At 38.4% G+C, this 12,786-nt stretch overlaps 1 protein-coding gene across 1 annotated transcript; it reads left to right on the forward strand.

Moving 5' to 3' along the window:
• Positions 1-3,421: 3,421 nt before the first annotated feature.
• LOC137284651 (replication factor C subunit 2-like) lies at positions 3,422-8,803 on the forward strand. The gene is made up of 9 exons (XM_067816549.1): positions 3,422-3,552; positions 3,865-3,976; positions 4,477-4,583; positions 4,863-4,964; positions 5,644-5,744; positions 6,190-6,347; positions 6,710-6,775; positions 7,349-7,543; positions 8,153-8,803. Exons 1-9 carry the CDS (start codon positions 3,458-3,460, stop codon positions 8,270-8,272), a joined length of 1,056 nt encoding a protein of 351 aa, XP_067672650.1. The 5' UTR covers positions 3,422-3,457; the 3' UTR covers positions 8,273-8,803.
• Positions 8,804-12,786: the final 3,983 nt, after the last annotated feature.

The raw sequence follows: 12,786 nt of genomic DNA on the forward strand, positions 1-12,786 counted from the left end.
TCGTCTGGTCCAGACTCGATTATTTACACACCACCGCCATATAGCCGAGTGTGGAATATTGCCGAGTGTGGCGTAAAACTAACCTCTCTCACTCACTAAATGGAACACATACCCCCATGATGGCAACGACAGAATGCACACGCTATAATGTATTAGTGTTTCAATGATTCCAGTATAAGGTTTAGCTCAATATCCTACCCACACATTCTAGCCTCTAAAAAAACAGGATACGTTGAAAAATTTGTTCAACTATTGTTCTGCAGAAAAAAATCTCTATTGCAGTTCTAGGAATGCCATATACGCTTCGTTTGTAATGATTTGAAGAAGTGGCTGCTATCAGCTCAGATAAATATATCAAAAGAAGTTGTTTATCTTGGGTGTACTTTCAAAGTGTTTTCATTTTTCTCAAATTGTTTTCGTCACGATATGGCTGCAGTATTGCCGAGGTGACATTAGATATTTACTGACTGACCTCGGCTGTACCCAAAGAAATAATAACCCACTTAACAACACTGTAATAACAAAAGATATAATTCTGTTACTTCCGTATTCTTCTGGTTAACATAGGACACCCAAAGAGCTTATAGGCATAACTAAATATGCATCCTCTATAAATTCAAATACGAACATATTTTAGGGGTCAAACTGATATTTCCTTTTTCGTTAGTTTGTCGTGACTTGAAATGAGTATGCACTACTGTAGAAATGAGCTGTATTAAACTCTTTTGTTTACTAACAATGCGGATCAGTCTAGTTCATCAAGTTCTGAAGTAGGCACTTGAATAAAAAAAAATATATCGACGTTATGGAAATAGACACATGGTCACATATATAAAATTCCAGAAGGGACATACATTTGTTATGAAATATAACAGTACGGTCAACTGAGCCAAATGTGTGAGTTCAGTTTTACGCCATACTCCGCAATATTCCAGCTATATCTGTAAATCGAGTCCTCACCAGGCAGTCCAGTGATCAGCGGCATGAGCATCGATCTGCTCAATTGGGAAACGATGACATTTGTCGACCAAGCGTGTGAAGCCCTTTTTCTCCCAAGGTCCAGGACTTAGCTCCAGGAAAAATAATGTAAACGAATTTTAAGGATAAATTATAGACGAGATCCAATGTATCTACGCATCTTAGTTATGAGATGTTCATATTTAGGTTCAGTCTTATAACCTCTGGGTACAATGTGTGAAGCCCATTTTCTGGTGTCCTCCGCCGTGATATTGCTGGAATATTGCTAAAAGCGGCGTAAACCTTAATTCACTCACTCACTATGACCTTTACCATTTCTCCTGGGAGGAGTAAAAGCAAACTGAAAAAAACAACAATTGAACAATTACCTGCGTGGAACAAAGGCCAATTTGGATGCTTTAGAATTACACAGAACAAGACTCCGATCAAAGTGAAATCTCAGTTTCAACTCTCCTACAGATACATAGTCAACAAACATTTATGGAAGGGAGAAATGAGAAGCTGTTTAGTTATAGCCATCTGAGAATCTTTGGTCAAATGACCTTTTCAGTTGATATTTCCCTGTTAAGGTGTAATCCGTCCGAACAATGTAATACTGTCTAGGTTCATCCGATCCCAAATACCAATATTTTAGATGTGCACGGTCCTCACATGTAAAAATATGTGTACACGTGCCTCATACTCACGGGTTGCCATTTCAATGTTGGGCGAAATCCCTGATGAAGGATCTCGCATCATTACTACAGAATCAGAGTTTTTTAAGGATCTTCTTACATTGAAAACATGTGCATTAAATCTCAATATGTCAATGATGAAATATTGTTGGTACCTCCACGTAACAAAATGTATATATTAATATTATTTAGTTTCTTTATTGTAGCAGTAGCGCGTACAGTCACGTAGTTGGGAATACTTCCTCCAGTCCCTGGTAAAGAGAATTCCCAAGGATAATTTTCACCTGAAATGTAGAGCAAACTAAATTATAGTACTAAAGTATCGTGAAGTCAATGTCAAGAAAGCAAGTGGGTCTGGTTAAAATAAGGAAAACTATATTGAGTCAAAAAAGGAACTTTCTTCTTTCTTCAGGGCACTATAAAAGAACAAGTGAGTGACGTTAGTTTTACGCTGCACTCAGCAATATTCCAGCTATATGGCGGCGGTCTGTAAATAATCGAGTCTGGACCAGACAATCCAGTGATCAACAACTTGAGCATCGATCTGCGCTACTGGGAACCGATGACATGTTTCAAACAAGTCAGCGAGCCTGACCACCCGATCCCGTTAGATGCCTCTTACGACACGCATAGTCGCGTTTCATGGCAAGCATGGGTTGCTCAAGGCCTATTCTACCCCGGGACCTTCACTGTTTGCAGACAAGAACTAGGTGTAATGAAAACCGTATATAATGATGATGATTGATGAAAATATACATGGGTTTGTACCACTACATATGTATTGGATGACACATACCAATGTTCGCGTTAACGCTGAAACCTGCGTTTTTCACGCAAAAAACGTAATACAAACACGTAAAAAATATTTTGCCTGAGTGTTTTGGACGCATAGATTCTGATCTACTCAATTTTAAAGTACGTTAAAACAAGTAAATATGAAAAATGAAGTTTGAAATGATTCAAAATTGTAATGAAAATTTCATGCCCAAAAGATTTGAACTACACATTTATACTGTTATTTCTGCTTGCATCTCCTAGAAACAGTGTTAGAAAGACATACGGTTATATAGACCCTACCCTAGTACTAGATAAAAGGTATAGGGTCCATACACTTACAACGTTTTTTCTTACACTGTTTCTAAGCGATTCCAAGCCCCTGTGGTTGTGCAGAATTTCACACGCGTTGAAAGCCAGTTTTGTTTTTATGATAACGTTATTAACTGCTTGAAAGACTAATATCTTGTCTCTGAAATGAACACATCGTACAGATTTCTCGAAACAAAGCTAGGTCTGAGTTTTGTCTTAAGTGAGCGTTTGGTACTCAAATTTGAGAAAACGCAGTAAATGCATAAACTGAAATCGATATTTAAGTCAAACATGGTAGACAATTGATTGGATAGGCTACGTAGGCTGTTGGGGCTTTTATTTTTCGGGGTTTTTTTTTACATGTAACTGAGGAAAAAGTTCAGCTGTTTCAATTTGTAAAATAGAGTCTGAAATTTGAGAATAAACTTAAATTAAGTTTGTTTTGAGAAGTCGGGGACTGAATACATAAATAATAATCATAAAATTTATTGAAAATGAGCTCAGAGACATGGCCTGTATGGCAGACTAACCGCCTGACGACAAAATTATGTGTAATATTAGAAGAGAATCACGTAGTGACTGTGAAGTGCCATCCTCAAAATAGTAACAGTCGATAAATCGAACACATGCACACAATCTCCAAAGAGAGCGAAATGGCGACGAGCCACAGAGAGTTGTCTCCCTTTCACACAGTAGCGCAAACTCGCGGGAATTAGAAAATGGCGGGTGTGGAAGCAATGGAAGTGGAGGCAGTGACAACTCCAGTGAAACCTGCCAAAGAAAATGTCAAATCAACTGGTTATGAGATGCCCTGGTTAGTTTTAATTTATGTGCAACTTATGACGTAATTACATGTTCTCTCTCATGTTGTTATTCACGTTGTGCCTCCGATGATCTGTTTCGACCTGTTTACGTTCACTATGGAATCTAGCTAAGTTACATAGCGTTCACCAACATGAACGCAATGTATCTTAGCTACATGGAATCATTTGATGCGTTATGTGTGTATGTGTTATTTTGTATTTGTTTGTTTACTATGCTTATCGCTAATATCGGCACAGTTTTGATTTTGTTTTGTTCCAAATAACTCATGATGACTATGGATGTCACTTTTATTCTTGCTCAGGGTAGAAAAGTACCGACCCATCAAACTACATGAAATTGTCGGAAACGAAGAGACAATCAGCAGACTGTCTGTATTTGCAAAGGAAGGAAACGTGCCAAACGTCATTATTGCAGTAAGTAATTCATGTTACACAGATTCAGTGGCCTTATAGTTATATCCAGCAGGGCAAGAGTTCCATCTGTTACCCCAGCTTGAAATGTAATCTTTTTCTTTTGGTTATTTCTGGGATTTGGGGTTTAAATTTAACATCATTTTAGGATTTGGGTTAGGTTTTGGGTAGGCTTTCTTTAAAACCATCTATTACTAGACATAGAATGATTTTAAACAAACAAGGGTTATGGACGGAAATCTTTCCTTGACATGAAACATAAAATGTAAATGTAAAAATCAAATGTTAATAATTTATGGGTTTACAGTTAGCCAATGATTACCCCCAACCCACCCACCAACCCACCCATAACAGGGTAATGCTGTCACTTGCAATGTTAAAAACATATTCACTTTGCTTTTGTATGCTTATAACATAAGGTTACAGCATATATCATAACTGTGTTGCTATGGACTCGGATAGGTTACTATGTTTATGGATGCGTTGCTATGGTTACTGTCCAGGGTCCCCCAGGAACAGGGAAGACAACAAGTATCCTGTGTCTGGCCAGAGCTCTGCTGGGGACATCGTTTAGAGATGCTGTGCTGGAACTCAATGCTTCAAATGACAGGTGAGGCAAAGACAGGTGTTATCTTAACGTTTAGTTGATGGTTTACTACTTTCATATAATGTTTACTACTTTCATATAATGTTTTCATATAATGTTTACTACTTTGATATAATGTTTACTACTTTATATAATGTTTACTACTTTCATATAATCTTCTGTGTATTTAAGTCTTGGTTGGTGTAATGTTTCATATGAGATCGTGTCTTCAGCAATAGACTCTACAGTCTAGAGATGGATTGATACAGTTTGCATTAACATGAGTTTGTGTTGATTTTTCAGAGGTATTGACGTAGTCAGAAATAAGATCAAGATGTTTGCGCAGCAGAAGGTCACACTACCCAAGGGAAGACACAAAGTCATCATACTGGATGAAGCTGACAGGTAAAAGTGTTACCATGGCTGCATAATGCTTGCACAAATTTCTTGTCTTATCAACCCAACAAATCTGGGTCTGTAGGTATAGCTTTTTGCTATGGAACTTCTCTGGTAAATAATGTATTGCATAATGAGTTCTAAGGAAGTGATGATTGCAGAGTAATTTGTAATGTTTCAGATTTTGTAGGTCGAGAAAGCTGCCATAATGAAGATACATGGAATCGTCTAATTTTTTTACAAATGTCTTAAACGCTTTTTGACACTATTTCAAACAGTGATAAAGCATTGGGTCATTGCGCTCCAACACATGATTTGAAATTGAAACAGTAGAATGGCGTTTGTGTGGACATTCTCAAGCAATTATGTCAGTAAACAAGGTTGATTCCATTCAGAATTTAATATACAGAGGTGTTGTTTGAACCCATAAAGCTATGAATTGATCTTCAGAAACAGCAACTAATGGGACAGGGTGGTCATCATGGGTCAAGCTTGCTGATTTGGTTGATGCACGTCATTGATCCCAATTGTGTAGATCACTGCTCATAATGTTGGTCACTGAATTGTCTGACCCAGACTCAGTTATATGCAGACCACCATCGTACAGCTGAAATATTGCTGAGCATGGCTTTTAGCAATAAAGAAACAATGGCACACTGAAAGCAGTTAATACTTGGTTGTACTTCAGTATGACAGAGGGAGCCCAGCAGGCCTTGAGGAGAACCATGGAGATCTACTCAAAGACAACCAGATTTGCGCTGGCCTGTAACTCATCGGAAAAAATAATAGGTGAGCACACACTGAATCACAGTAACAGCATACCAAAGTATTTCAAATAAAAACCATGGGATAATCAGGTCTTCAACATATATAGTAGAGTTGCTTCCCTTGGCTTATGAGAGAAATGTCTGATATTTTTGCTAGATTTAGTTTAGTTTTTTGTTGCTTTTAGCATTGTTATGGCAATATGATGACAAGGGACACCCAAAATGGGCTTCACACATTGTACCCATGAGGCAAAATAAACCATGGATTTCGGCATGGTTAAAAGTGATAGGACATTTTTCTAAATTTACCAAATTTGAAAAAAATAACTATGCAACATTTTAGATAACAGTAACTCAGCTCTACTGAAAACAAACCCATCTGAAACACTAATCATCATAGATATCACCAAGGTTGTAAACACCTCTATACCCGGTACTGGTTCCTAAGTATGTGTTTCTGTATGTAGAACCAATTCAGTCTCGGTGTGCTGTGTTACGCTACTCCAAGTTGTCTGACGGCCAACTGTTGGCACGTCTGCTGGAGGTGTGTGACAAGGAGGGAGTGAGTTTCAATGATGAGGGACTGGAAGCCATCATCTTCACTGCCCAGGGAGACATGAGGCAGGTGAGTCAGCAGGGTCAGAAATACTTCCACAAACTCAGTGGACTGCTGGACCAAGGACAGTCGATTTTGATCGGGACCAGTAATGTAAAACTTGTGGTGATCTGACTGGTTTGTTGAAAATGTTCCATCCAAAAAGAGTAGTTTATATTGGAGACGGATAAAATGCAAATGATGAAGAGAAAACAAATGTCTTTATTTTTCTATTTTTTTACTGTTTTAATGTTAATGCACCCTCATGTATTCATCTATATTTTGTCATTTTCCGTCATTACCTGTAATGAAGTATTGTGGAGACAGTTTCTAATGATACAGGTCTTATGACAATAAAGCTTGTGTCTCACATTGTTTTCTTTTCCCTGCAGGCAATCAACAATTTACAATCAACATTCCAGGGATTTGGCCACGTAAATACAGAAAATGTGTTTAAGGTAAACAAATAAGAGTCTGTTTTGAGTTTGGAATTGTATGGGTAATTTTCCACTTTATCAGTTGAGGTTCACTCCATTCTCCCTTCATCACGTCACTGTATGGAACCCTTGAAGATACGAGTTAATATTGGTATGTACACCAACTCATGCTTGTTAGAGTCAGCTAATGGATCAGGTGGTCAGACTCACTGGTTTGGTTAGGAAGTGTCATTGTATCCCAATTATGTAGATTGATGCTCATGATATCAATCACTTGATTGTCCCGACTTGGTTATTTACATACCACCACACTATAGCTGGAATATTGCTGAATGTCTCATAAATCAGCTGTAGGCAGTATTGTTATTACTCATGGTGTGCTGCCTCTCTTTGGCCTGATGGATGGGGTGTTTGCCTGGAGATCTGAAGGTTGGCGTGTTGATCCCCAAATGGTGTCACATGATGTCATGAGATGTTTAGAGTGGAGGCTGCATGTTGTTGCCAACCATGTTGCTTGGCATTGAGAGGATAGGACAAGGATTAGTCTGGTGAAGCATTTAGCAGTGCACATAGTGTAGTGTCTGTCTGTTTCAGGTTTGTGATGAGCCTCACCCAGTGACTATCAAGCACATGCTGGAGCAATGTGTGTTAGGTAACCTGGATGAGGCGTACAAGATGATGGCACACCTGTGGGGGCTGGGGTACTCTCCCCATGACATCATCACCATCATCTTTAGAGTCTGCAAAAACCAGAACATGCCCGAGTTTCTCAAACTTGAGTTCATCAAAGTAAGGGAAAGACAATATAGTACAACATATTGCTTGAACATATTTTCTTGATGTTGACAGACCCGTAAAGCCAGGTTAGAATTGGCCTTCAGTATCCCATGCTTGTTTATAAGAGGCAACTAATGGAATCAGGTGGTTAGGCTAGCTGACATGGTTGACACATGTTGTCATATCACTGTTGCATAGATCAATGCTCATACTGCTGATCACTGGATTGTCTGATCCAGACTAAATTAATTATAGACCGCCGCCATATAGCTGAAATATTTTCTGAGTGCTGCATAAAACTAAACTCTTAAGCTTGAGTGCACAGCCAAGAAGTCCTCATTTCTGTCCATCAGCAACCTAGATGCAGATTGTAGAGAAGAGGGGTTGTGTGTAAGCCTAGTGGTCAAGTCTTTCACTTGTCAGACCCAGGTTCAATTCCCAAAATGGGTACAATGTGTGAAGCCCATTTCTTGTGTCTCCCACCATGATATTGCTGCAATATAGCTAAAACTGACAAAAAACCTCAACTCTCCTACTGAATCACTTGTAGATGAGGTGGGTGTGATAGAAGCTGTGTGCTATGAATCATTAAAACATGACAACTATTGTTGGATATTACAGGAGATCGGCTACACCCACATGAGGATAGTGGAGGGAGTGGACTCTCTGCTTCAGATGGCAGGCATGCTGGCCAGGCTGTGTAAATTATCTGCAGCTCCAGGGACGACAGCCGGACAGTGATCCACATCAGCAACAACGCTAACATTACACAGCATTCATAATGTTGGAATATGGGACCACACAGAAAACTAACGGGCACTGTTCAAATACACCTTTGATAGTGACTAAGGGCACTGTTCAAATACACATTTGCTTGTGACTGAATTTCAGACTGTTGTATGATGATCTAAGAACTGAAGAATCCCAGAAGGATTTCATTTGGGGCTCAAATGAATGCTTTCAATTGATAATCCGTCTTTATAGTTCAAGCTTCATGTTGTCATCTTACACTACGGTTGTGTTACCATGGCAACTAGTATTGTTTTGTGCTGCATCATAGGATGGTGTAGGATTGTAGGTATGAGAGAGAATATGTGAGATCATTTTTGAAAATCATTCTCAGAGTGATCTGTTGACATCTAAAACATTTTGTACTGATGAACATGTATGTCAAAATGAAAATTTCATTCTTCAACCCACATTGTTGATGCATTTAATGTTGGTACATTTTTGTAAATAATGTCCATACTTATTAAACATCTACCATGTCAAGGATTGTGCTTGTACTTGCTGAAAATGTTATTTTGTGTGAATGAGTGAGTTAGATTTTACATCCCGAAAGATTATAGCTGGGTACACAAGAATTTGGCTACTGTGGATGAAGTTTTAGCCTGAAGTGATACTGTGAGATGTAGGGCTACAATAGATGCACTATGAGGTGATAACAACATGATTTATGAGTATTTAGTAGTGAATACGATTATTTATTCATCAATACTATGTTAAGTATCAAGGAATTAACGTACCGGTAACAAACGTTATGTGATTGTGTAAGCTGAAACTTTTGAATGATAGTTCCTATAAAGTTAAAAAGCACTACACTGCGAACAGTGTTGCTTAAAGGTCACATACAACACTAAACACAACTTTGCTGATTATCATTCCTTTTGGCATGAACTTACAGTAACAAATTATCAAAAATGCAAATTCAACTTATGAAGTTGAAATATAAGGCAATTAAATCAGACCCACAAACAGAGTTCATATGATGAATTCAGTTTCCCCCAGTGCTGGGAGAAAATGCGGTTACACCAGCTGTGCTGCACTGCGTCCATAGCGTATATGTGCAGTGATTAGGTTCATGCAGCTTGACCTGGGAAGGCAACCTGGTGAGAACACAGCAAGTGATGGGTTCAAGGATTATCACTGCAGTCGAGGTTGCAAAACAAGAGATGTTTCTCATGACTACAAGCATCTTGGGTGTGCAGTAATAAAAATACACTGGTCCCATACCTGCATACTTGCAAACCAAGTTTTCAAGAAAGTGTAGAATTAGAAATCATTTCATTTCATCACTAACAATTGCTCAGCTTGAAAATTGAAATGTTTTAATATGGAAACAAAAAAAAATATGTTAACTGTGACAAGCTGCCTCTGTCACAGACAAAACTCCATGTCTGGTTTATTGACACCTATGTGTCTCCTTGTCTGCTTATGACAATATGCAATACACAACTTCAATCACTGACCACATGCAATTAGAACTTAACACCTTTCTGGCTATACACAATAAACAAAATACACTGATTGATGGCTCATGTACCTGGGTTCTGTCTCTGTCACAATATGTAATTACACTGACAGGCAGGTGTGATACTTGTCAGAAACCTGACAGATCTGACAGAAACCAGTGCAAACTCAGACTGTCAGGTTCAAGTTTTCCTTTGTACTTGGACATCGGCAGTTTCCAGCCACTCAGTATTTCACCATCTCAGTATTTGTTGATTGGATTGAATGGAAATGCAGAGAGCATGCATCTACAAAACCCAGCGTCTATAGATACATATGTTTTGGAAAACAACTTTTATTGTATATGATGCAACATTTCTGTATCGATTCTAATACCGTTAAAACTCTTGTTTGACACCTGTATGTGAATCTATAATGAAATGTGGCATCATGTACTATAAAAGAAGTTATTATCCATCAAAAAAACCTTTCTTTCTTATTACTCACCACACTTCTAAAATACCAAACTTCTGCCAATCAAACAGATCATCTCTATATACACCACAATAAGCTCTGTGCGTATTAGCAAATGAACTAGCCAGTGAAAAGACTTTGTTACACTTGAGTGCACACCCAGCCAGTCAGACTAGATATGATCTCCCTGATGCTTCATTTTGAGGAAAGTAAACCCAAGTACAAAATATTGCGCTTTGATTCACGATTGTACACTTGTAATTTTGTTCATTATTTAGTTCTGTTTCAATCATGTTTGATTTTTTCTTAAAAATCAAACAATTAAAACACAATTATCACTAAGTCATGACATATAACATACATGCTGCTTGTAAAAAATCAAATAAACAAAATTATAAGCATACAATCGCGATTCAAAAATGCAATATTTTGTACTTTGGCTTACTTTCCTCGAAACGAAGCCTCCAGGAGACTGAACCCAGTCATAGTGGGTTAGTGTGCACTCAAGTGTAACAACAGCTTCCAATTGGCTGGTTCATTTGCTGATACCCTGAGGGTTCATTTTGTGTACAGGAAGATGATCAGTTTGATGGGCATTTTAGAAGTATGGCGAGTCACAAGAGAGTAAGGTTCTTTAAGGGAAACAACTTCTTTTATTGTATTTGATGCGTTGTTTCAGTATGGATTCTTATGCCACTGTCAAACAAAATCATATAAACTAGAAGAAGTTGTCCATAAAGAATGTATATAGAGATGTTGGATTTAGAAAATACATTGTCTCTGAATTTGCGTCGACCCAGCCAAAAATCATCTCAGTAGAGATGGTGAACTACTGCATGGCTGGAAACTCATTCGTTCAAGTACAGAGCAGGACTTAAAACTGACAAGAGTTTTCACCAGTTTCTGTCAGATCCAGTCATCCAAGAAAAATGGATGTAGTTTGTTTGCAACCCACAGACATAAAAACATGTCATATGTACAAGTATCACACCTGCCTAATTATATAATGTGGCAGAGACAGGACTCTGGGGCACGAGTTATAAATCAGTTTATTTTGTTTATGGCGCATAGCCTGATAGGTATTAAGTTCAAATTGCATGTGGTCAATGATTGAAGCTGTGTATTGCAGGCAGGCAGGCAGACATATAGGTGTCAATAAACCAGACATTGAGCTTTCTCTGTGACAGAGACTGCTTACCACAATCAACACGTTTTTTATGTAACAAATAGATTATTTACTGTTTGTGCACAAAACCAAGATTAGTCTACTGCTCACGACCTCATAATACTCCGCAAGCATTCTTTTTCAAGCTCCTCGAACTAATTCACTGCGCATGGGTCATGGGCGCAGCACAGCTGTTGAAACCACTTTTTGGTCTAATCAAATTCAGTGAATCGTTTGAACTCTGATTTCGCAGGTGTTTTTTTTATTTTCTCGCCTTTTTTTTTCAACTTTATAGGTTGAATTGGCATTTTTGATGATTTGTTTTGGTAAGTGCATACCGAAAGGTATGACAATCTGCAGAGTTGTATTTCACGTTGCCTGTGACCTTTAATGACACTTACAGACGAACAACATTGCTGTAAGGGGCCTTGACAAAATGGATATTTTCCATTTTGCTTATCTCACTTGATGAACAAACTAGTTCCAAGTAAAAAGGCTTCTCTACAAATATTTGATTCAAGAGAACTAGTCATGAATTGAATTCACAGGGGGACACAGTTTGATTCACTGAATATGCTTGAAGTGGTCATGTGTGTTTGTTGTATAAAGACACAATGTTCCAGGTGTAAGATGTGGGTCTGTGAATAATTTAGTCTGGAACAGACATCAATTAAATTTACGAGCAATTATCTGAGGAACTGTGGTACATGTATCCCCAAAGCCAGCAGTCCAACAACCTTAAGTGACCTCCAGCAAGCTAAGATTACCGAGAACCAATTCTATCCCAGATGTTTGTCGTGAATTACCTGACCCATTAAGGTCTGGGGTAGAATAGGCCTTCAGCAACCCATGCTTCCTATAAAAGGCGACTTTAGTTTTTTTAAGAGGCGACTAACAGGATTGAGTGGTCAGACTCGCTGACTTGGTTGATACATGTCATTGGTTCCCAATTTCGCAGATCGATAATCATGTTTATCACGGGATTGTCTGGTCCCGACGCAATTATTTTCAGACTGCTGCCATTTAGCTGGAATATTGCTGAGTGCAGCATAAAAGTAACTGACTCAATTGACTCACTCATTGGTGAGTGTCCAGAGATCTGGATCCATGAAGTGACACAACTGTCATCAGAAGGTAATAGTTTCGTCTTGAAACAGAAACAAGAAAGATGAGTCAATGTTTGAAAGGTTTTATTGTATGATACCCGGGACATGGCATCTTGGTGCTCTCTAAGGCCATCTTTGTGGTGTTGAAAGTATCACAGACAATAGGAAAATGAAAACAGTTGAGATGGAGTAGAATGAATCTGACAATAGCACCAATGCTAGATTGACATTGTCACTCTCCAACAAAACCAAGTATACAAAGCCAGTGACAGAATGTCCAG

Source organism: Haliotis asinina, chromosome 1, assembly GCF_037392515.1.
Source record: "Haliotis asinina isolate JCU_RB_2024 chromosome 1, JCU_Hal_asi_v2, whole genome shotgun sequence".
Taxonomy (NCBI): Eukaryota; Metazoa; Mollusca; class Gastropoda; order Lepetellida; family Haliotidae; genus Haliotis; species Haliotis asinina.

What these genes read in the sequence shown, in the direction of transcription:
- LOC137284651 (XM_067816549.1), top strand. Translation starts at nt 3,458, where the DNA reads ATGGCGGGTGTGGAAGCAATGGAAGTGGAGGCAGTGACAACTCCAGTG. An exon ending in ACTGGTTATGAGATGCCCTG is followed by an intron (nt 3,553 to 3,864) that starts GTTAGTTTTAAT and finishes ATTCTTGCTCAG; the next exon opens with GGTAGAAAAGTACCGACCCA. An exon ending in ATACTGGATGAAGCTGACAG is followed by an intron (nt 4,965 to 5,643) that starts GTAAAAGTGTTA and finishes GTTGTACTTCAG; the next exon opens with TATGACAGAGGGAGCCCAGC.